A 24,012-nucleotide genomic window follows, 5' to 3' on the forward strand; every position below is an offset into this window, starting at 1 on the left:
TTACTACATGTAGTACTTTTAAGTTGATTACTAAACATGAAAATGATGCTGAATTTATTCAGGGACAACATCTTTGAAGTCTTTGGAGACAAAGCTGTTGGAATTCCGATGTTAATGAAAAAGATGACAATAACGAGCAAGGGTCGGTTTAAGAAATGAAACTTATGGAGATAACGAAGAGTATTCAAGATCAGAGTCCATAAAACAATACCAAATAGGAGCAGTGCAAACGTGGACCTCCAAAACATCAGAAGTGGGATCAGATGCCATGGAGGAGTGAGCATCCCCTGTCGATGGGTCACACCCGCGGTGTGCTCCTTGTCATGATCGGGAAATAACAGAGAAATTCGTCGTCAATTCAATGTGTAAATAATGGACTGACAATAAATATGAAAACGTCAGTCAGCATTTGACTCAATGATTATTTGTATTTGCTGGCAATGTCATTGTATCGAGCATAGAACCTACGAAGTAATGACTTTAAACGAGACTGCTGATATTCTTGGTTTATCAATATTTTTGTCAATAATTTACCTCGTTTTAGAAATTGTTCATACGTAGAGCATGCTCTTGTGTATCGAATCAAGTGAGATACATAAACTCCATATATGCAGGTGATATAGGTATATTGCTGCATGAGTAAGGGAAGATGACGATAGAAAAATTAAAATCATCACGTTTACCATAGAGCTTGGTTGTTTGATTACCATTGACGTTTTTTCCAAATAAAATATCCAAATATGAAACAGATGTGTCAGACTCTTTGGTATCTTTTATCTTAAGCTATTCAGGATCAGAATGGAAATTACAATTGTTAATTGACAATGCCAGACAACAAGTGTTTTCTTCTTTTTACACATAATAAACCTAGAAGGAATAAGCATCCTTTGTCGACAGGTAGACAGAATATTCCTTGATCAAATTTAGTAAATAGCAAAGCCATAACTATTGGTATGTAAAACCTCAACCAATATCCGACATAGTTATAGAACATATGTGCTAACAAGTTCATTACAAGACCATAGAATTTACAAAATGCTGACTTTAAAGGAGGTTGGTTGTTGAAATCCCGGTAACATCAACTCATCTGTCAGTAGCCTACCTTAATTAGTGTAAAAAGACAATACACTTGAATATCGATTCGATTGATATTTGAGATATAAACCCTACATGCAGGTGGCGGAATATTACAACCTTAATATTTTCAAAGATGATTGATTGATTGCTTGCTTGCTTGTACATGTATGTTGTTTAACGTCACTCATGAGAATTTTTCACTCATATGGAGACGCCACCACTTGCCTGTGGAGAGCTGCAAATTTTGTCCTATGCTCGGCACTCAGGGCCATTGAGCAGGGAGGGATCCTTTTCGTGCCAGCACCTACTGCGACAGGGGACCTCGGTTTATACGGTCTCCACGTCCCACAGTGGGATTCGAACCCGCGACATAAGGTTTGACTCCTAACTTTGCGACTCTAGAGCAGACGCTCAAACCACTGCGCCACGCGGGCGACTACTATTTTCAAAGGCTTCTACATTAAAGTAGGGGCCTACTCGTGGTAAACTGGAAGCCGGATTTAGCCGTTTTCGGTTTTAAAATTATGGTACAATTAACATTAGCAAGAATATAATGTCTACAGAAAGGATGTATAAAGATGATATTTTTGTGCAAGGATTGAGATATATACAGTATGTAGCAGAAAATTGAATCGATTTAAAACACAGGTGTGAGGTCGAATGCCAGACATTTCAGAAATATTTTACCTAGGAGGTTATATTGATACTATACGTCTATGACTGCATTGGTACAACTCCAATATTTCTGATACCTATTTACAGAAAACGTAGCAAATAATTTGCTCTTATGTCATTAAATAAATACTTTTCGTTCATTGTTTTTATTTGTGCACAATTGATATGCTATGCAGATGGGATTTTCTTAATTTCGCTTTGACGGCAAATTTTCTACATACGAATAAAGGTACTCAGTTGTAATAAAAAGAAAATCAACACATGCTACTAATGTTGTATATGAAATTTTAGACATAATTTTGCTTGCAAGACATTGTATATCTTGCTTATAATCTTTTGTAAGTAGTAATAGGCATCCAGAGAAGTCGCATCATTAGTAGTGGACATGCTCCCCCCTTGTATATAAAATATTCAGAATTAAATTGAGAATAAAATTTATGTTTATGATTAGGAAAGGGTGTACAAATTTGGATAAAATTTTTCTTAAAAAGAATATTTCACTTTTTAGCTGATTTATAAATATTTTTGTTGACATAAAAGGCTTGAGCTATTAAACTGCGATTGGGGTACCTGTTTGTTTTACCCCATATCTCGGTGAAAAGACAGATGACCAATACATTTATCATGACTAAAAGATACTTCAAGCATCGGTTGCCATAAACAAAGACAAAAAAATCATAGTAAACAAATTAATTATTCTAGTTGAGAGCTTTATTTGAATTTTGAGCTTTGTTACTTTTATTAGTAAAATGAGATTAATTCTTCAATATTTTTTAAGTTTCAACCAGTAATGTGTACCGCAACCTGATATTATTCATTATTTATCCTTATCCTTGTGATTTATGTTCAAAAGAATTTATTTGCCATGTGCAATGACATAAAATGTAGACCGTCTTTATAATAGTCGTGATTTTGTTTTTGGTACAAGAGGATACAGGAGTGTTTCACACCCTTTCTCAGTAAAAATATAGATTATCTTTAAACTTTTTTGTGCATTTGGAGTAGATAAAGTTTCTCTTAACGAGGCCCGATCTAGTTGAAAATTACGAAAACGGAATGATAAAAAATTTTAATTCTTGGAAATATACTTGTATGTTTTGTGCTTAGAAAAATTAGAATGAAATTTTGTTACCTTGCCTTTATTGTAGTGAAATGGGGGCACTGTCAAGATATGGACCATTTGTCGTGTTTTTATACACAATTACATACTAAAACTCTTCAATAAACAAAGAAATTTACAAATAAAAAAAAATACATGATGAAATTCCTTGTTTTTCACATATATCATGCAATTTTCATTCTTCTTATAAAAAATGAAAAGAAAATTGGAGGTAGCCTTTATTGCAGTGAAAAGGGGGCATGTCAAAACACAAAATTTGGATTTATTCTATCCAACTACGTATTTTATATGTCGCAATGGGTTTACATAAAACCAACAAACGATTGTGATACTGTATTAGTTTCTAAAAAATAAAAATTTCCTACATTATGAAATAATTTTCTCGCCACGCTTTATTTTTCTCTCAACACGCGTTGTTTTACGTGGAAAAAAGGGGTAGAGGGAGGAGGAGGGGGGGAGGCGACAAAATTGCGATTTTCACTAATATCATGTAATATATAGAAAAATAAAATATTTCGGGGGTTCAGTTTAAATGATTTATAGACTTATTTTATTTTTCTAAATCTGAAGATAATCCATTCATATTTAAGTCCGCAAAAAAAAAGAGTGTGTATGAACACTTCAACATGTTCAGAGAGAAAGACTAAAATCGTTTACTTTTAGTTGCAGTGTTTGTTTTTTTTAACTCACAAATTGAAATAAAACAGGATAAAATTAATGAAACTGTACCAAAAAATTGATCCCTCAAAATAAATTAGGTTCCAAAGTTGTTTATTAAATTAAATATTTTTAAAAAAATAATAGAAATGTCAGTTTTCAATGCATAGTCTATAGAGCTACCAGGTAAGTAAGATCAGCGAAACATTTTAGCGCAATTTGACGTCATTTTAATTGTGACGTTATTATGTTCAATTGTGACGGCAGTCAAGGGTATTGTGACGTGCCTGAGTCGACGCTGCGTTAAAACGTATGCGCAGATCAAGTAGATCGGGCCTCGTTAATGTAAATCAGAACAAAAATTGCAGTGTTAACCAATTAATTCCACGAGAAAAACACTTGTTTGGCCTTAATTTGACATTCATAAAAACTGAGGACGTTTCATCAATTAACATTAGTTTTTTTTCCATACGTCGATGTGGTTTATGTCATTTAACTCGAATAATACACTATGGAGTTTGCAACATGTAAAATATGCTTCATAAATGTAAGTTTTAATCACTATAGATAGTAAGGGCCAACAAATAACTACATTGTTTAACAGACAGGATGACTTCAGGCTTTCCATCGTCGATTTCCTTTGTGAAAGTAACGGTTATAAAGTACCATATACATAATTATGGTGGTTGTGTCGATCTCCAGGCTAGTGCGTCTGGTTCTGCATACAGCGATATGCTCTGAATATGATTTTCAGTCGAGGCGGTCTACAGACTGTTGCATGTTGTTGCAGGGATTTCAGCAACCCTGTTCAAAATCAGTTTTTTGTAATTCGCAATTTTTACGTTAGTTAAAATAACGTGTTTGCAAATACAAGATTGTTTGGTCGTTTTTATCTGACATGCTTCCATCCATTTGTTAGGACATTATTTTAAAACGAAATTGGACTTCGGATTATATTAAAAGGATATTCAATGTTGAATATGGAATTTATTTCACGAGTGGGACAGGATTTTTTTAAAAATATATTTTCACGAGTTCAAAGCACGAGTAAAAATATCAAAAAATCCTGTCCCACTCGTGAAATAACTTTCATATTCAACGACAAAACATTGTATTTTGTGTTTATTACATATTCTTTGATTTTCCATTTGCCTTTGTCTTTTTGTTATACATTCATGGGCTACATGATGTCAAAGTTGAGTGGTTGAGACGTCATAGCTAAGTGATGTGAGATTGAAAGCATTGTAAACAAGGGTTTTAGCAAAGTATTTGTGGAACTTTGAAAGTTTTATTCTTTGTTTTCTTTACTTGTTTTATCTTTCTTTTAACAGACCAAGGTATAATTTTTACAACACCCCCCCCTTACTGGGAAGGAAAATCAAAAGTAATACCGTACTTCTGATATTTGTCACACTGTGATAGGATATCATTTTGATATCCTTTCACTCTGTGACAGAATATAATTATTTTTACTCAATGAATAAACTACAGTATTTCACAGTTCAAAATGTAATAAAATCAAACTATACGTCTACTGAGTATATGATCAATACTGGGGGCTCACGGCTGAAATGATCAGTCGACAGGACAAGGTTTCGTATTTTATCCCTGTTTGTCATTTTTTGTTTGTTTACTGGATTTTCAAGGTTGTTCCTGTTTGTTATCTTGCACTTTTATACACTATACAATCTTTGCAATCAAAAAGAGTGTGGGATATTTCTCAATTTTATTTTAACAGTAGCATAATACACTGATAATGTCTTTTTTTAATTGAATATTTTGCAATTTAATCTGAAAAAAAACACTTTCTATGGCATACATTTTATAAACAAGCTTTAGCTGTGTCATTAAAACAGCCCCCACCAGGGCAGATCTGAGTATATGCAATATTATTTGAACATTGGAGATAATGATAACAGTCTCTTGGATGTGGATAATCACCATTACCTTTGCTACAAGGATTTGCTAAAATGAAAAAAAAAATCTATATACATGTATATACATTTGTACACTTTAAAACATTCATTAATTTTCAGAATTCGAATCCCATCTAAGGTTGTTCCTATCCATAGAATATCAAAGTTGGGTAGAAATATGGTGAACATGACATTAGATTTCTGCTTGCTATCCCCTATCACATTGAGAACTCATGAAAAAGAACTAAACATCTTGATATGTTAAGGAGTATAAGGCATTCTTAGTATCTAGATTGTTTGTGGAATTATCAAAAGGAATCAATTCAACAAATTAAACGTAAAATCATCTATAAGGAGTATACTTGAAAAATAATTATTTCTAATTGTTTAACTTTCATTTCAAAGTCCTTTCATAGAATGCATTGTCATTTTATAGAATATATACTGTAGTGTTATAAGATTTACCTGGAAGAGGAATAATTAGAACTTCATTTGACGTTGGAATAGGATCTGTGTTTTCCAAACTCTCGATATTTTTAGCCAGACATCTTATATGCTGACCAGTCAAATTGTCTTTTGTTAGGTCTATGGAAAACGTTAGAGTCAAATAATGATTGCAGTTTTCATAAACCGGCGTGTCGAAAGATTGAGTGGTGGGAATGTATTTGTTGTATGTTGCTAGTGAACCATTCCTTATCTCCAACTCAAGGGATCCTTTAGGATTTCCAACATAACCTTTGCAAGTGTGAAAATTCTGGTTTTTACCCATCTCTAACCTGTAGTCAATGTTTAGGACGGGTGTTATTGGTTTAACTAAAAAGTAACAAATTGTACAATGAATGATAAATCAAATAAGAATATAAAAGGGAGGGGGAGAGAAAGAGTTAACTAACCTTTCATCAGAGGATTTGCTGTAACAGAACTTGAAACTTCTCCTCCGTTGTAAAGTTTAAATACATAATCTAAAGAGTTATTACAGTTCAGGTTTTTAACAATAAAAATCACAGTTTTTCCAGTTAAAGAACCTTGAAATGTAGAAGAAGAATCGCCGAAATAAATAACTGTTGTATTTTCAAATATTGACATTATCATTCCTTTGTCATTAGATATAGATATGAAATCAAAGGAGGAAACGTTCAGTGAACATGGAATTGTTGCTCTTTCTCCTTCATATACAGACGGTGATGTACAATTAAGAGCTACAAAAGAAAATATACATTGAATTATCGACAATTCCAAATCTCTTTAATTATATTTATCAAAGTATATTTCTAACTTAAACTATCAGTCTAAAGCGAGGAAAGAAATGAATATAAATAAAAATAAGAAACCGTTAAGAAAACCAGAAATCCTGACATTGATATGAATGAGTAAAACAATCTGATGTTTGTAATATAATCTTTTAAAGCATACACTACATGAATTCTTATCTTTAAGAAAAATAATTAGAACTACACACTTACAACGAGGAACAGGTACTGGTGTTGTTTCAAAACTTGATAACGTGACTTCTAAATAATAGGAAAATCAAACTGTGATGAGAAATAGCCTTGTAATGAATAAAGAAAGCCTAAAAGTCTTTGATTCAAGAATAATAGCCCTGAAGTAAGTTAAGTTACATGTAATTAATAGTTATTGTGTTACTGTGTATAATTTTAATAACGAAAAAGTGTATTTCTATACGTTAACTTTTCTCTGTATTTAAAAGTGGAAATACATATTACCTGTAGTTGTAACTCCTTCTGAACATACAGCAGTGGAACAGTCTTCACAATACGTTTTACCAATGTACACACACCGGTTTGGCTTACAAGATCTTCCAAAAGGTTTCCCTCCACTGCATTGTATATAGGTGTTACAAAAGTCCTCTTTTTCATGGTCAAAATAAATTTCTTGGTTGTTCGTAGAATTGCAGAATGATCCTAAAAATATATTCGAATAAATAGTCAAATACTTTTCTCTTTTTGTAACACATGTGCAAGATTGAAATTATGTTATATACTTTGCATTTTCTTATCAAATCATACTCATATTCACATCATATCTCTTGCTATTATCTTTCAAAGTTTTTCTTACTTCACTGCATGTTCAATACAATGAAGATTTGATTATATACTGACAAGCGTACCGAACCGTTTTTAAACCACAAAATGTATCAATCTTTACCATCAATAACAAAGAAAATATCGTCTTTGGTTGCCTTATGTTCTCCATTTTTAACTTCACAGATTATTTTTCCTTTGTTCCAGTTCTTTGAAGAATTTATTGTGAAAGAAATCTTCTCCATATTTTTGCAATCTTCTTTAGTAAAAGGTTCCAAAGTGCTTTTAATTTCTATTTCATTACCGGAAATAGTCCTTGTGCTATTTTTATTAAGCGTTATATTATAGTTTATTAAAGGATGGACAAAGGTAATCTCTAAATGACCTCCAACTTCCGGGTACCCAACAGGACCAAGGCAATGATGAGTTCCAGAATCCTTATTTTCAACAATGTCTGGGTTCACAAACAATTCGACCGTTGAGAAGCCTGGTGATGCTTTAAAAATTATCAGAGTTATTATAAAAATAATAACTGTATAAGCAATTGGATTTTAAATATTCGTGTAAAAAGAAAATTAAAATAAATAAAATAAGCCCAACATACTTGTTACTTGAACATCAAGGGAAAGTGGGGGCTGAAGTTCCGCATCATCATCCATGATCACAGTGCAATTATATTGCCCTTCGTCAGAGCACATTACTGAGGCAAATATCAAGGTTAGAGCATTGCTGCTGAAATTTGCATCAACCCCGGCTATATTTTGTACTGAATCAGATGATGATGTATATGAAGCCATTTCCATCATTGATGTGCTGTTGATTATTTTCAAGATCTTTATTGCTTTATAAGACCCAGTACTCCTTACGAGACAGGTAAAGTTTGCTTTACTTTGTAATTCTGCTTTTAGTTTATACGTATTAAAGGCAACGTCTGAAAAAAATATGCTGTTAGTTTCAAAATATCGCTACTTATCTCATATTAATGTAATTATAAATAAAGGGGAAATATTCATATACTAATTACAGTTAAATGTTTTATGCTTCTTTGTCCATGCGACGTCCCAACATACCAATAAACCAAATCTATAGAATAAAGCTACTGACATTAAATATATTCTGTTTCAGATTTACCTGCCGACTGTATCTTAACATTTTTTTCTTCAGAGACTTCTGGGCTAATTTCGTTGTACAGACATTTCAGCTTAGTTCCGTTTAGATTTGCCGAGACTATCAAACCCGTATCAAACATCGATATCACTGATTTGGTACAGTTTTGAGTAAATTTTTGTAAAATAGTTTGTTCTCCCTGTACTTTTACAAATGAATTATCAGCTGGAAGCTTGTAGTATCCTAGAAGTTCGGTATGGTCGGAATCAACTGTAGCCGTGCAGTTAAACATTAATGGCTTCCCTTCCTTGTACATCGATTCACTATTGATTGTAAGCTCTTTCACAGGAACTGCAATGCAACCAAATATAATCATACAGATAATATTAAGTATGGTGTGACTTGAACACTGGATATGTTTCATTTATATCAAAAGATTCGCATCTCATTCGACTCCTTTAATGCTGTTTCTTTAATGTTATGAAATCTACTTGATTGTTTAAATTTTATATGTGTTAGATATAAATACCAAACCACTAAATTTTATACATTCTGGTTTAGAGTATCAAAGAAATATCATACAATTACTTGAACATCAAAACGACAACACGCAATATAATGGAGTCTTGAGAAAAAGATGAACATATTGAACAACGATCGATTGTTTTTGAAAACTTTTTACGCCCCCATAATAGAGGATTCGGGCGTTTTTAGCTTCTTCGAACAGATTTCGGTAATTTAAGCATTTACCTCAATGATTCAGCAATTCAAAAACAATAAGAAACCAAAATGCTTATATAATAGTTTGATAAGACAATAAATGCATAAGATAACTACAATCTTCCAAGGAACACATGTGTCGCCTGATTTTAGCTTCATTAAAGATGAAATTAAGTGTAAGAGTCGTCAACTATTTTTATGTTTCTCAGTTGCATTTAGTTCATGGAAAAATCTAAGGATAGTAAGGCTACCTTAGAATCGGGCAATCAAATAGAAATACAAATCATATTATAAATAAATCATTTATCAATCAATCAATTAATACGTGATTTCAAACAATCGTTCGAAAGAGACTTGACTTTGTCTTTATCGAAATTGTACGTCTACACCAATCCATATTTGTACTTTAGTAGTACTTCATCTTCAATTTGTGGTTATTGAATTTCAAATTTTCAGTGTGATGTACATTGTCATGAGCTCATAAACGTTGTATAAATGCTACTTATCAAATCCTTGTCTCTCTAAATTCAAAAGACATGTTTAATTTTCATAATGTGTAGTATATTTCGCAAAGTCGTTCGAATGTCAAGGACTGTAAAGCTGGTATTTTCAAAATGTTTTATTACAAACGTGTACATTCTAATTAGCATACACTAACATCTTATCCCTTAAATATCAAAAATAAGTTATAAATGTATATCTGCATTTCTCAATTTTTTTTTCAAAATTAAGGTCAAAGTTATAACAAAAGGATAACTAGGTCGGCAACCATGGTAAAATACAAAAACCATAGTGCCAAGCTATATATGTGCAAAATATAAAATACATTTTTCTTTTAGTTCAAGATGTGACAGACGCCGGGTAAAGCGGTCCCTAAGTGCGCTCTGCTCACCGGTGTCAAAAAAGGGGTAAGGCTTACCTAAGTTATCAAAGTAGAAATCTGAGATCGATGGTTGTGTGTCCATGGAGACGTTTGTGTCTGTCAGGAGGTATTTTCCTTCCTCCATACATGAAGATGAAGCAATGATTAAATGAATATATTTAGAACTCACAGAGAATGTTGTACTTAAAACTGGGGATGATCTTGCTTGGTTTTTAATTGTTCCATCAGGTAATATAACGCCCACAATTTCTTCAATATTTAAATTAGAAGATGAAGTCAAAGTTACATTCAGGCTTTGAAATGTGTCATCGAGGACTGTGCAGTTGATTGTGATAGGTGAACCTTCTTTCTGGGAGACATCAGCACATTGTACATCTGTAATGATTCAAATCATTAGGTAGCGGACAACAATTATCCTCAGAAGTCTACATGTATTTTAAAAGAATTTAATTAAATTGTAAACTGGACACATAAGGACCATAAAAAAGAGGTAAGAGAAGCTCTTGAAATCATCTAAGACATTTTGCTTCTTCTAATGCCTAATATATTTACAAGGGGTGATTAAAGAATCCTTACATGTTTTTCCCGGAGCTAATGTAGTTGTTGTTGTTACTGGTTCTGTAATAAAATTTATGCAAATCAGAAATATACATTAGGGATAAATGATAAAATTTATTTACTATTTATTAATAAATAGTTAAAAAGCTTTTACATGCATAAAACACGTTTGTGTTGTATTGCAGTGATTTCTTTTATTTTATTAAAGTTATTTGTACATCTTTTTCTTACCAGGACTTTTACAGGTAAAATTTTCGTCACAGTCGACGCAATAATCAAGACTGAAGTCCATGCATTCACCGGGACGTCTACAGCTGTCTCCCGTTGCATACATACGACCACCGACCTCTGCACAATTCACGAAGTAATGACAATCGTTGTTTGGATGATTTCGCTTTGGTATATCTTCGTAACCAAAACAATATTCGTCTGCATGAAAAAAAGATAATGCTCAATTCTAGTTTAACAAATTTTTAATTATTTCTTACAATATTAATCAAATTCATTAAATACACTCCGTTTTCTCCATCATTTATTTGTCCAGTCTTTCCACAGGTAGCACATAAAGGATTATTATAACAGAAGATATACTGACAATTACCTGGAATAACAGTTATGGTTTCCGCTGCAGATGCATATTCAAAACTATCATCTCTCAAAACACATTTAACAATTCCTTTGTCAAACTCCATTGGTCGATCCAATAAAAATGCAATGGTTTGGGTATTGTTACATGAATTGTTCGTAGAAAAATCAGAAACAAGGAGAAAGCGGGCAGTAGTCCCAGCAATGTTAATATATGTTATGTTGTCTTTAGAATTAAACTCCTTTTCTGATTCCGGTAATTTCTTTGAGTATCTAAATCCAGATGTATCGTTTGGACGATAAACTTGAATTTCTAGGTATTTATCACTTTGAATGTCTCCAGTGTGTGTCGTCCTGCAAATATGATTTAAGCCTGGCCTTGCAAACCTTTCATAAATATCAGGATTCAGGGTCAAGGTAGGTGTGGCACCTTAAACAAATAAATTTAGCATATTGTAAGAAAACCTTGATAAATAACATTTTACTTGTTAAAGTGGTACTGTATTTGAAACCTCGTATACTCAATACAAATGCTTATTATAGGCAGGGCCTGCATATATCTACATCTAATAAGCTATCAATAGAAATTATATTGTTCTATATAAGAAATAATTCTTTAAAAAATATATTTTTATATAAATTAGTGATTACGTATGTGAACTAAAAGTATATTCACAGATTTGTTATTACCTATAACATTGAACGTCATGCGCGGAGAACTTCTGGAATCATTTTTTGTTGTTAAAACATTGCATCTATATGTACCCTGGTCTTCACAGTCAACCGTTTGTATTCTTAAAATTAGCTTTACATCATCAACATCGATTTCCTTTGTCACATTGTATCTAATTTCTGATGTGAGAATCATAGGTGTACCCGATCCGTCCAAAGTAACAATGTCAACACTATCTCTGATAATTGTCATGTTCTGCAAGATTGAGGATGCACCGCGGGCTATGCATTCTATCACTTGGACTTCTTTTGTCAGCGTCGAATAAGAATATTTGGAAAAAGCGACGTCTGAAAATAAGCAAAACATTTTAATGAAAAATATTCATGACAAAAATGAAAATATTTCATATTTCTTTCTTTTAAAAAATCATTATGTATAACGAAAAAAAACTTTCTGTCAACTTGCCTGAAAAGTTAACTTCATTATCAAATATCGTGTTATATTGAATATTTTATGTTAAAAGTAGTTTCTTACCTACAGCAGACACATTTAGTGTCTTTTCTATTGTCTCGCTTTTATCCAGCAAAGAGTTTTTGACAATGCATCGAATTACAACACCATTTTCGTTTGTCGTCAGAGGATTTGGTGACCTAGCAGACCACGTAGCATTCACGGAGCAGTCAGAATTTCTTTCCGATGGAATGGGTGACATAATTAATTGGTCCATCACAAAAGAATTTATTTCAAGACTTACTTCACTATAATTTGGGTCTATATTAGTGTAACAATTAAATGTTACCAGATCGCCTTCAGTATAATCGACTCCAGGGTTTATGTTGACTTTTGCCATTGGGGCTGAAAGTATTAAAGAAAATTGAATCATGCTTTTTTTTTTTTTAAAGTACATGCTCTTTGAAAGGAAAATGTACACATTCACAGTGATAAAATTGCAGTATAAAGTGTATTTTCTGCAAGTGAAAATGTAGTTATTTGGCTCATCCAGGTTAGAAAATCTATTCATCATGCAAGGGATATGACTTCTAGATATTACCAATCATAATTTAAGAAGAAAACTTAATAATTTCATTATTATTCTAAAGAAATTTTAATCTATACGTATGTTTATAAATAAAATATATTTCAAACCCCACTATACGGGTTTCTACCTTAGATTTTATACATTTGTTACCTAATAGATTCAATTACAGGTTATATCAAGCTTTTAACAACGATGAATTGAGCTTCACTTTCCAAAATTGAGAAAGAAATGTGCATTTACATTAGATCTAATTAATATCGAAAAAAAATTTTGCAATTGCATTTTTTCAAATTGTCCTGTCCGCAAAACTCCGCTATATGTATGTATAAAATACTCGATTGTCGGTATATACTATTTTGAAAACTTGTAAGAATTCTAACAAAATGTAGCTATATAGTTTAATGGTATGTAGAAGTGTATTTGACTTAATGTTTTACTTTCAATGAGTACTATACATGTACATAAAATAAAAATAATAAAAAACATAATATTTAAGAAGAAAAAAATCAATATTTGTCTAAAGTTAACAACAACTTTATAATCCCTTACCACATGAAAGAATTTATTACCTGTAATTGAAATTTGACTTCCATTGCTTTTGCTGGTTTGCATGGTATCGTTCATAATTACTGAGCATTTCGTAAAGTATCGGCCATCCCATGTGCAGAAGTCTGATTTCGGTAATGTTAAGTCCACAGTTAATCTGACAACAATATCTTCCCCGTCCATGTTGATGCTACCGTTAAATCTGTCTAAAGAGGTTGGTTTTTCGAATGTTTTGTTATGATCTAACTTTGCAATTACGTGTGATGAGCTGTTATAGTCGATTGATAGCTCTACATGAAGCCATTCTCCATCTGGAATAATAACGCATGCTTGTGTTGTTGTAGATTCACCGACGATTGCAGTGATCCTGGAAGCTCGGATGTCTGAGAAGATATAAAACAACATGGTGAATACAATTCAGAATAGGTCATTTTCTATTGCTTACTGCATTATATTATATTTGATTAAGGAATTTATATATTTTTTCTGAAAACAAACCTGCTGTATGTTCCACGGTTACAGCAGTCGTAGTTTCAAATGTACTTTTTATTGTAAAGTTTGCTGTGCTATCTAAAGTTGTGTCTACTATAGAGACTGATGGTACCATAGATATAATGTTCGTTGTTGTTATTATGGTCTGTGTTGTTGCATTAGTTCCTGTATTTTTTGTTTCTGTTGTAGTTGTCATCTCGACTGATGACTTCGTATCTGTTGTTCTTTCTGTTGCCATTGTTGTCGAAGGTGTCCTGTCGGTGGATGACATATCTGTCATGTCTTTTACTGCCGTGGTCGTAGGCTTAATATTCTCTGTTGAGCTCATTGTCGTTTGAGTTGTACTTTCTGTTTGAGTGGTCACTGGTATTGTACTTTCTGGTTGAGTGGTCACATGTATTGTACTTTCTGGTTGAGTGGTCACTGGTATTGTACTTTCTGTTTGAGTGGTCACTGGTATTGTACTTTCTGGTTGAGTGGTCACTGGTATTGTACTTTCGGTTTGAGTGGTCACTGGTTTTGTACTTTCTGTTTGAGTGGTCACTGGTATTGTACTTTCTGGTTGAGTAGTCACTGGTTTTGTACTTTCTCTTTGAGTGGTCACTGGTATTGTACTTTCTGGTTGAGTGGTCACATGTATTGTACTTTCTGGTTGAGTGGTCACTGGTATTGTACTTTCTGTTTGAGTGGTCACTGGTATTGTACTTTCTGGTTGAGTGGTCACTGGTATTGTACTTTCGGTTTGAGTGGTCACTGGTTTTGTACTTTCTGTTTGAGTGGTCACTGGTATTGTACTTTCTGGTTGAGTGGTCACTGGTTTTGTACTTTCTGTTTGAGTGGTCACTGGTATTGTACTTTCTGGTTGAGTGGTCACTGGTATTGTACTTTCGGTTTGAGTGGTCACAGGTATTGTACTTTCTGGTTGAGTGGTCACATATATTGTACTTTTTGATTGAGTGGTCACTGGTATTGTACTTTCGGTTTGAGTGGTCACTGGTATTGTACTTTCGGCTACAGTGGTCACTGGTATAGTACTTTCTGTTTGAGTGGTCACTGGTATTGTACTTTCTCTTTGAGTGGTCACTGGTATTGTACTTTCTGGTTGAGTGGTCACATGTATTGAACTTTTTGATTGTGTGGTCACTGGTATTGTACTTTCTGTTTGAGTGGTCACTGGTATTGTACTTTCTGGTTGAGTGGTCACTGGTATTGTACTTTCTGTTTGAGTGGTCACTGGTATTGTACTTTCTGTTTGAGTGGTCACGTGTATTGTACTTTTTGATTGAGTGGTCACTGGTATTGTACTTTCTCTTTGAGTGGTCACTGGTATTGTACTTTCTGGTTGAGTGGTCACTGGTATTGTACTTTCTGTTTGAGTGGTCACTGGTATTGTACTTTCTGTTTGAGTGGTCACTGGTATTGTACTTTCTGGTCGAGTGATCACTGATATTGTACTTGCTTGTTGAGTACTCACTGATATTGTACTTTCTGTTTGAGTGGTCACTGGTATTGTATTTTCTGTTGTACTTTCTGTTTGAGTGCTCACTGCTATGGTATTCTCAGTACTACTTTCTGTGGTCTCTGGTATGGTACTTTCTGTAGTTGGTGTTGGTTTGGTGTCAGCTGTGCTTTCCGCTGTTAATGTTGTTATTGTAATGTTTAATTGTGTTTCCTCGGTCGTGGCATCGTATTCCTCTGTTGTCTCTGCAGTTTCAGTTTCTGGTGTTGTTGAATAATCTGCTGTTGTGGTATTCATCGGAGTTGTAGAAGTGGTTGGAGTTGAAGTATCGTCTAATGTAGTCTCTGTTGTTTCATTGGTCGGTAATGTGGTAGGTGTTGTAGTGACCGATGTTGTCGTGGTGGCTGCCGGGACAGTAGTTGTCTCTGTTGTTGTGGGTGGGGTGGTAGAAGGTAGTAAACTGGTTGCGGCAGGATCGTTTACTTTTTGGAAAGTCTCCACTTCGACGGTGATTTTCAACGACACTCTTATAATAACTAAAGTTGAAAGTTGTGCGAGACCGGCATTTTGAGGTGTTAAAGAGTTATTAAGATCTTTCTGGACCGTCTCGTTGGTGATTATGAAAGTAGCTGTGTAAACGTAATACACTTTGAATCGAACTTTTATGCTCCCATTTCTGAAATAATATTATTTAATCAGTTTAATGAACAACATGTTAATATTCAAATAAATCATAAATTTGAAATTATATCACTTTATCCTACTACAAATTCGAATAAATCTGCTAGGCGAATTGTCTTGTCTTTTATCTTGAACTTAAGATTTTTGTAAAAGATGCTCACCTAAAATCTATTACTTCGCACAGTCTGTATTTATCCCCGTTTTCCGTGGAGTTTTTTAACGCCTCTGTAATCTTTTTAAAAAATATATTAATGTCGACTAGAAAAGTAAGGAAGAATTGAAACCCAACTTTTTAATTCGAACGTTACAATAACATGTACTATTACATATGTAAATTTCTTTGAATATGCAAAGCATGCAATCAAATAATATGTAGATAAAATATTGAAATAACTTTCTTTATACCTTTAATAGCTTTTCATCTTTTTTTTCTAGAAGCGAACAAACTTAAGATAATATAAATAACTTGAGTGTTTTACAATTTCGTTACAATTACAGTACTCTAAACCCTTCGTGGGACTCGAAGTAGTCTAAAGTTTACATTTTGTGCGAATAATAAAAGATGGATGTTGACAAACATACACCAGTAAACGTTCCGTTTGCGAATGAGATAACGTTATGTAAAATAAATTAACTATGCAGTGTTCACCAACTAATTCAAGTATTTCTGATCTGGCTCTTCAGGTTATATTCTGACGAGGAAACGTATTATATAAACAAGGTACATAAATATAAAGTACAAGAATTTTTTTCATTTAAAACACACTTATCAATCGTTTAAACATTTTATACAATTTTACAGAAATATCATATTAACATATCTTTTAAACATTTCTTTAAAAAGGAGAAAGGACACCTTAAAGCATCGATTTTATGTTTAATAAAGCATACAAGATAAAATAGTGAAGAAAAACTTTCAATCTATCTTTTACCAAAGAGTAAATATCTATCGTTTTCAATAAATATTTTAGTGTAAACAGAACTCTTGATATACTTACTGCACCGCAGAATTCCGAGCTCAAATTTTTAAATTCTTCAGAAGATGTATCTGACAACTCTTCATAGAAGATTTCATTTAGACTTATCTCACCGGATGCTACATCTGTTGATGAAATAAATTCACTATCAACTTTTATTTAGAAACATATGATGTTTAAAAGTATCTCATGAAATTATTAATGAATAATATACTTCACTCTTCTTGTTCTAAAATTTATGGCACAAAAAATGTTCATCAAATACATTTTAAAACAGAAATAGCATATTTTGTACGTCTAATTATTATATCTAAAACAAAGATTCAGAGTGTGAATATTATTTTACTAACCGTGCAAAACAAGCACATGTATAAAATAAACTGAGATAACGAACAGTATGCAAGATTAAAAGTACATTATAAGCCATTTTGGAGCATAGAAAACACGGACCTCTAAAACTTCAAAGGTGGTATTACATGTGGGTCCCATGGAGTGAAGCAGTGTTCATAATTAATGTACATGTGCATAAAATTAAAATTTGTTTAACTTGAATAAATATTAATACTTACAATATTTTATTGTTGTATCTCCACTTTCTACAAAAAAAAACCATTCATATAATTTAAAAAAAACGTTTTCATGCGTCAGTAAAAAATTAACTGCTTACGAAAATATTTATAAAAAGAAAAACATAAAGTTTGGATTAAACATTGAATAAATACCTTTCTTTGAGAGAAAATATGCGATTACTCCAGCTACGATTCCGATTAATATGATCCCCAAAAATATGAGCAAAATTGTCTTTATAGTTCTTGATTTACTTCCCTTGGTATAGGATTCAGTCGAACTTGCATTGCTTCGAAACTGAGGAATATCACCCATCCTGTTTTGGGAGTCATGGTGGAGTGAGGGCTTAAATAATATATATATATATATATATATATCATTTTATTTATTTATTATATTTGACATGCAGTAAAATAATAATTTTGAAAAATAGCATTAATTTGGAATAATATTGCTTGAATAATTAAAGAAATGATATATCGCATCTACAACTGAAATTTGAATAATTATACTTTTATTCAATATATAGGGTTAAAATATTAGCTGTTTTATGAAGGCCCTGTAAACGTTCATCATACAGATGGTATATTTAAGGAGTGAGGTGAGGCTAGCAGAAAACTTTAAATTAATTTGTTGATGATATAGCGGTGGGTCATAACATTTTCCTCGTTTGAAAAGTCTGTAGGTCTTAGCGGGAAAAAAATCTCTCCTTCTCTTCTCAACATTTTTTCTGTTTTATTCGAGATTTCATTAACTATTGTAGTTTTTATTTGATGTTCGCGTAATACCTCTACAGTTTTAAGAGTTTACGTAATAACAGTCTATTCGTGGTCTTTAAATATTGAATGTAGACCTTGTAAATATTCTTATGAAATCATTATATGGCTCGAGACCCCTTTTGATTTTGTGTAGCTGTGACTTTGCATGCAAGATGATTGAAAACCACAATGTCACAAGAACTTTTAGAGAATGGGTTTTTGATAGTATAAATTAAATTCCTTGTATGATTTGAAGTAGACTCTGCTGAATATACATTTATTAAATAACTTTTTAAAAAATATGCATATGCCCCAATATCTGAAACACGAGTTTATTTTGGGAATATGAGAACAAAATTGAGTTTAGTTCTATAAAGGCGAGACTCTTAAAAAAATTATTGGTTGAATTCAGAATTCTTTGAGTGTAATAGCAAAATGAAAAATTTAATTTCAACCTACGCATAAAACGATTTAAAATTTTGAAATTAAATAATGCATGACACTTGTTCTCCACATTTATCTGCAAAAATTATTGTCTTTTAATACCATTGTTAGCTTTCTGGTGCTTAAGTACCGGGGAAAAAACGGTACTTCATATTTCAATAGGTCGGACAGAACCAAGGCAGTGTACGCGGTTCCTTTTTACCGAAAGTTAACAAGAAATGGTCATTTTTTTTTTAATATATCGAATAGCTTTAAAATTCAGTATTCCCTAAAAAAATTCCATATTAAAATCTTGTAATATGTTGCAAAATGAAATAACAGTAATTACCTCAAAAGTTCATTCATACAATACAATTGTCTTTCACTAATTAACAATTTTCAATTGCCAATGAGTACATGACAATTTTCAATTGCCAATGAGTACATGACTAATTGAATTAGTCATGTACTCATTGGCAATTGAAAATTGTTAATTAGTGAAAGACACAATTGTTCACGTTTTTCACGTTTATGTATTCTTTATATAGAGAATAATACATACCTTTTTCCATATCACATCCTGTATCAGCCCGAGACACCAATATCAGCCAGAGGGCCGAAGGCCCGAGGGCTGATATTGGTCGAGGGCTGATACAGGATGTGATATGGAAAAGGGTATGTTTTATTATATTTATTACATACTTAGTAATAAAATACAGAACACATTCAGTTGAGAAGAAAATAAGTAAATAATCATGCATGGACTTCTTACATACATGTACATAGTCTAATGTCTCTTAAGATTTGGGTTTGTTTCTACTTCTATTTCAATGCACTTGATCCGTAATTTGAAAATATTCTATAGTATTACATGTATTTGTAAATTAAGATTAACCTTATTTTCAAAAAGTTAAAATTAAGAGAATATGAACCCACCAAAAATTGTGTATGATCACAAGTATTGTTGTTGTGGTTTAATTTACTAAGGGTGTGATATTGACGTCACAATAGCCGTATCAGCCCTGCAGGGCTGATATGGATTTGCAGGGCTGATACGGATATCAGCCCCGCAAATCCATATCAGCCCTGCAGGGTTGATACGGCTATTGTGACGTCAGCCATATCGCATATGCAAAAAACCTGTATTTATTACTAAGTGTGTAATAAAAGAAAAGAAAAACATGATGAGCTACAGATCTATAGATATTAATCAGAAAGATGAAGTAAATCAATTAAACATCGATTGGTTGTGGTAAACTGACAATTGTATAAATTACTATCTGACCCATACATCCCTCTGTGTATACCCGCCGTATGTTCATGTTAGAAAAATGAAGGGAACTACCTGCATTTCCTTTGAAATGTTTTTAGATTTTAAAGTTTGATTATTCAGCTAACTGAGTAGGATTCTCGGAAATTTCAGTGTAACAACGTAAAAAGTTTAACATCTAAACAGCTTTTTTGAGATAGGGTTTCTTTCTATTTGTATCATTATAGATTTTAAAGGAATGTTCTTTGCAGTTGAACAATCAGAGTCAGAAAGATAAAATCTTTTTGTTAAATATAGTGTTATTACTACATGTAATAAGAATTTAGAATAAACACACGTTTTAGAGACTTATTAAAACAATCTTTTGAGGTAATTGTGAATTCACTACGCAACTTCTTAGGGTGTGCCCAAAAGATATTTTAAGTCTTCTTAGAAAGAAGCAATTAACGAGTCAAATAGCTATTATTAGAACGGACGACACAAATTCCGTTTTCTGATTATGATTCAAAATGACTTTGGTTGAATATCTGAAGGTTTCTTGGTAGACTTTCGTAGCCCTCTTGCTAGTGCAATATATATGCAAAGACAAAAGATTTTAAAGTTATTTACTCAACATCCACGTCATACAGTTTATATATAAGATTTATACTTGTAACGTTCCCCAATTATTTATTAACTTTCTTTTTCTTTAAAGTTCATAACATGGATTACTTTTCTATGCATAATACATGTGTTAGCATCAGAAACGAATTTTAACCAGAAGAACTGTTCGGTAAATTAGGATTTCTATATGTTTTTGTCTAAGTAAAAATACATTTTAAAAAATCAACATTAAATAACCCTAACAAGATCCTTCCATTCTTACCCGAAATGAATATCGATCTATGTAGTTCCTCTTGAATGTTCCACCTGTAATTTTATCCATCCATGGTTGAATTTTGAAACCCAAGCTGGAATCCATTTCAGAGCTTCCATCGGTGTCGTCATCAAGGCGGAAGGGACCACCATATCCATAAAATACATTCGAACCACCAAGAGGCAGATGTCTAGGGCCACTTCCATTGGCCGTACCATCGATAGATCGTGTTCTTTGAGAATTTCTGTCTCCGTTCCCATTCAGATTTTCAAAGTTACTACTGGGAGTTGTTTTTCTGGAACTCTGAAGTTCACTTCTTTCTCGATTATCGGGGGAATATTCTTGACTTGGTCTATGTCTTTGATAATCACCATTTCTTGATTTTCCGAAATATTCCATATCTCCTTTATCTTTGGACAGCCCGAAATTTGATCCGTTTAGAAAACTACACCACTATATCAAATATTCATGAAGCACCAATTCCAATATTTAACATCTTTTCATGATAGTTTGTTGTCACGGTCTTGAAAGGAGACTACTTTTTGACTATCATGGTAGAATCAAAACAGTAATACTGGGAATCAATCCAACCTCTTTAAAAATCCTGCCTAATTGTTTTAAATAATGCGACTTCAGAGCTGCATTAATTCTTTTAAACCAATGCAATGGAGGTTCCACTCCTTTTAAATTCTTCATTTTGACTTCCTGGTTTCAAGTCTATTCTATGCAGTCTTCTACTATTGATTCACTTATTCATGCTTCACTGCTTCTGAACTGTAGTACCGAGCTTACAGACTTTTAAAAACTTTTAGGTAAATGCAATACATAATCACGCTGTAATGTTTAAACTAAACATATATGATTTCTTCAAATATACATTCTTCTCGATAACACCAAAAACTTTACTACATGGTATAGATATACTATCTGTAAACGATTTTAAAATAAGACTGAAATATTGGAAGGTTTTTTAAACTAAAATTCAATTTGTAAAGATATTTTTGATCCAATTTGAATACTTCATTCAATTTGTCGACCATAAAATGTCATAATTGTTTCCTAAATATGCAAACCGACCCAAAATCCATGCATACTCGGGGTTTGTGAAATACAGCACAATAAGAAAAATTTAAATATAAATTGGTAAAAACTTTAGCGTCATGCTTGTCTTGACATTTAACCCTTTCCCTGCTCAAGCTTCTGTCGTAACAAATGTAAATAATGTATCTGGTAAAACAAACTTTTGTCCTGGTATCTCTTTAAACTGTATGGCAACGGCTCAAGTAAAACTCAAACATACAAGTGCAGTCACCATGCATGTTAGATAATTATTGCGATTTAAACTGATTTAATAACATGGGATCCTTTATCATATGATCAAGATCTTATCAGTTGTTAATGCATTAAGAGACAACAAAGTCATTCATATAATACTTGCAAAGTTGTTTGTTTTGAATATATTTTATTGATTAAATCTAAAGGATTGGAAACAATTGACAAATTCCCATTCCTTATTTTCACAATTTGAAATGCAAATTGAAGAAAAATAAAACAATTGATACAAGAAAAACAATTAAATACAATATAATGTAATATATCAAGTAGAGAATCTGCATGCTTCGTCAATAAATTTATGAACAGCAGCAAAAATATATAATTGCAAAGTTGAAAAGATCGAGTATACTTAGTATTGTTATACCCCCGCTTGAAAAGCGGGAGGGTATATAGTAATCGTTAATTCCGTCCGTCTGTACTGATGGAAATACCGATTACTATATACCCTCCCACTTTTCAAGCAGGGGGGTATAATAATACACAGATACTCCAGAATTAAATCACTTTCATGAATAATTAGATAAGATGTCACTGAATGCTATACAATATAAAACTAGAGGTACTGTGAGCGATGAGCTCACTAAACTATACCCCCCGCTTCCATATAGTTATAATTGCAAAGTCCATGTTTTGCTGTGGCCGGGAAACACAATATATGTGTCGGATCAAAAAGTTAAATAAATCCAATAATATAATAACTGTGAAAGTTTCATCAAATTTCATTCCGTATATGAAATGTGGATAAAACGTAACAGAAAGGAAGGACAGACGTCTGTACGTCCGTCCGTCTGTTACGCTTTGGGGTTCCCATCTCTTATCCGCAACTCCTCTCATACCATTGAAGGAAATTTAATGAAAACAGATTCTTAATTACATATTGCCATTGTGCACCTTCTGTTTTACTTTTTGATCTGACATATATTTTTGATTTTCCAGAACAAAACACTGCCATTATATTCACATGGAAGGCAGGGGGTATCATTTAGTGAGCTCATTGCTCACAGTACCTCTAGTTAATCTTAGTTTAACAAATTTTATAATAAACTGTAATTATAAAACTAAAACAGCAACAAAAATCTGCAAAGGAGGCAGTGAAGCTAACCCTTCGACGTCTTTAAAATCAATTTTTCCTTTTATCTTAGACATGTAGACATTGTTACTAGCTGGATAATTGACATGAAAGCGAAATAATGGTTTAAACCTGAATGAAAACAATTTCATTTTTCTTTATTTATCCATCAATGATTTTTCTGTAGACATCATATTTGGTTATAGCTTTTTTGCTGTGATGGAAAAAGGGATATCTATAAATGATCCTATTTCTTTGAAAATGCGAGAAACACACTTACCAAAAATGTCAGTACATATGTCTTTATCTTCTTTTTGTTTTTTTTTCTTTCAACACAATACTTAATAATGCAGAGATAATACAACAAATCAAACATTTGACTGATATATTTGAAAGTCATTTTTTTTTTTATTTATATATGTTCTGTTTATTTTTCTTAAAAGAAATCTTACCATAGTAATCTGGAATGGTTAACTCTTTTGTGATATGATATTGATATTGCAATTATTCGATAACTCTGACATCGT

At 32.5% G+C, this 24,012-nt stretch overlaps 1 protein-coding gene across 1 annotated transcript in view; it reads right to left on the bottom strand.

The window, feature by feature from the left end:
* Positions 1-21,824, bottom strand: part of LOC134249846 (uncharacterized) — a 59,678-nt gene extending 37,854 nt beyond the window's left edge. The window contains exons 1-18 of the mRNA XM_062732215.1: positions 21,091-21,824; positions 17,930-18,119; positions 17,777-17,803; positions 17,229-17,332; positions 16,392-16,462; positions 14,097-16,225; positions 13,622-13,981; positions 12,548-12,868; positions 12,031-12,360; positions 11,357-11,770; positions 10,987-11,184; positions 10,774-10,815; positions 10,234-10,572; positions 8,619-8,945; positions 8,092-8,418; positions 7,612-7,983; positions 7,170-7,367; positions 6,909-6,956 (exon numbers count right to left, since the gene is read on the bottom strand). Of these exons, the coding sequence (XP_062588199.1) occupies positions 6,909-6,956; positions 7,170-7,367; positions 7,612-7,983; positions 8,092-8,418; positions 8,619-8,945; positions 10,234-10,572; positions 10,774-10,815; positions 10,987-11,184; positions 11,357-11,770; positions 12,031-12,360; positions 12,548-12,868; positions 13,622-13,981; positions 14,097-16,225; positions 16,392-16,462; positions 17,229-17,332; positions 17,777-17,803; positions 17,930-18,119; positions 21,091-21,480 (6,187 nt within the window). The 5' untranslated portion in view covers positions 21,481-21,824. The remainder of the gene's footprint in view (positions 1-6,908; positions 6,957-7,169; positions 7,368-7,611; positions 7,984-8,091; positions 8,419-8,618; positions 8,946-10,233; positions 10,573-10,773; positions 10,816-10,986; positions 11,185-11,356; positions 11,771-12,030; positions 12,361-12,547; positions 12,869-13,621; positions 13,982-14,096; positions 16,226-16,391; positions 16,463-17,228; positions 17,333-17,776; positions 17,804-17,929; positions 18,120-21,090) is intronic.
* Between the last annotated feature and the right edge of the window lie 2,188 nt (positions 21,825-24,012).

This window comes from Saccostrea cucullata, unplaced genomic scaffold (genome assembly GCF_032062105.1).
Source record: "Saccostrea cucullata isolate Sc308-1 unplaced genomic scaffold, CSIRO_AGI_Scuc_v1 ctg160, whole genome shotgun sequence".
In the NCBI taxonomy this organism is placed as follows: Eukaryota; Metazoa; Mollusca; class Bivalvia; order Ostreida; family Ostreidae; genus Saccostrea; species Saccostrea cuccullata.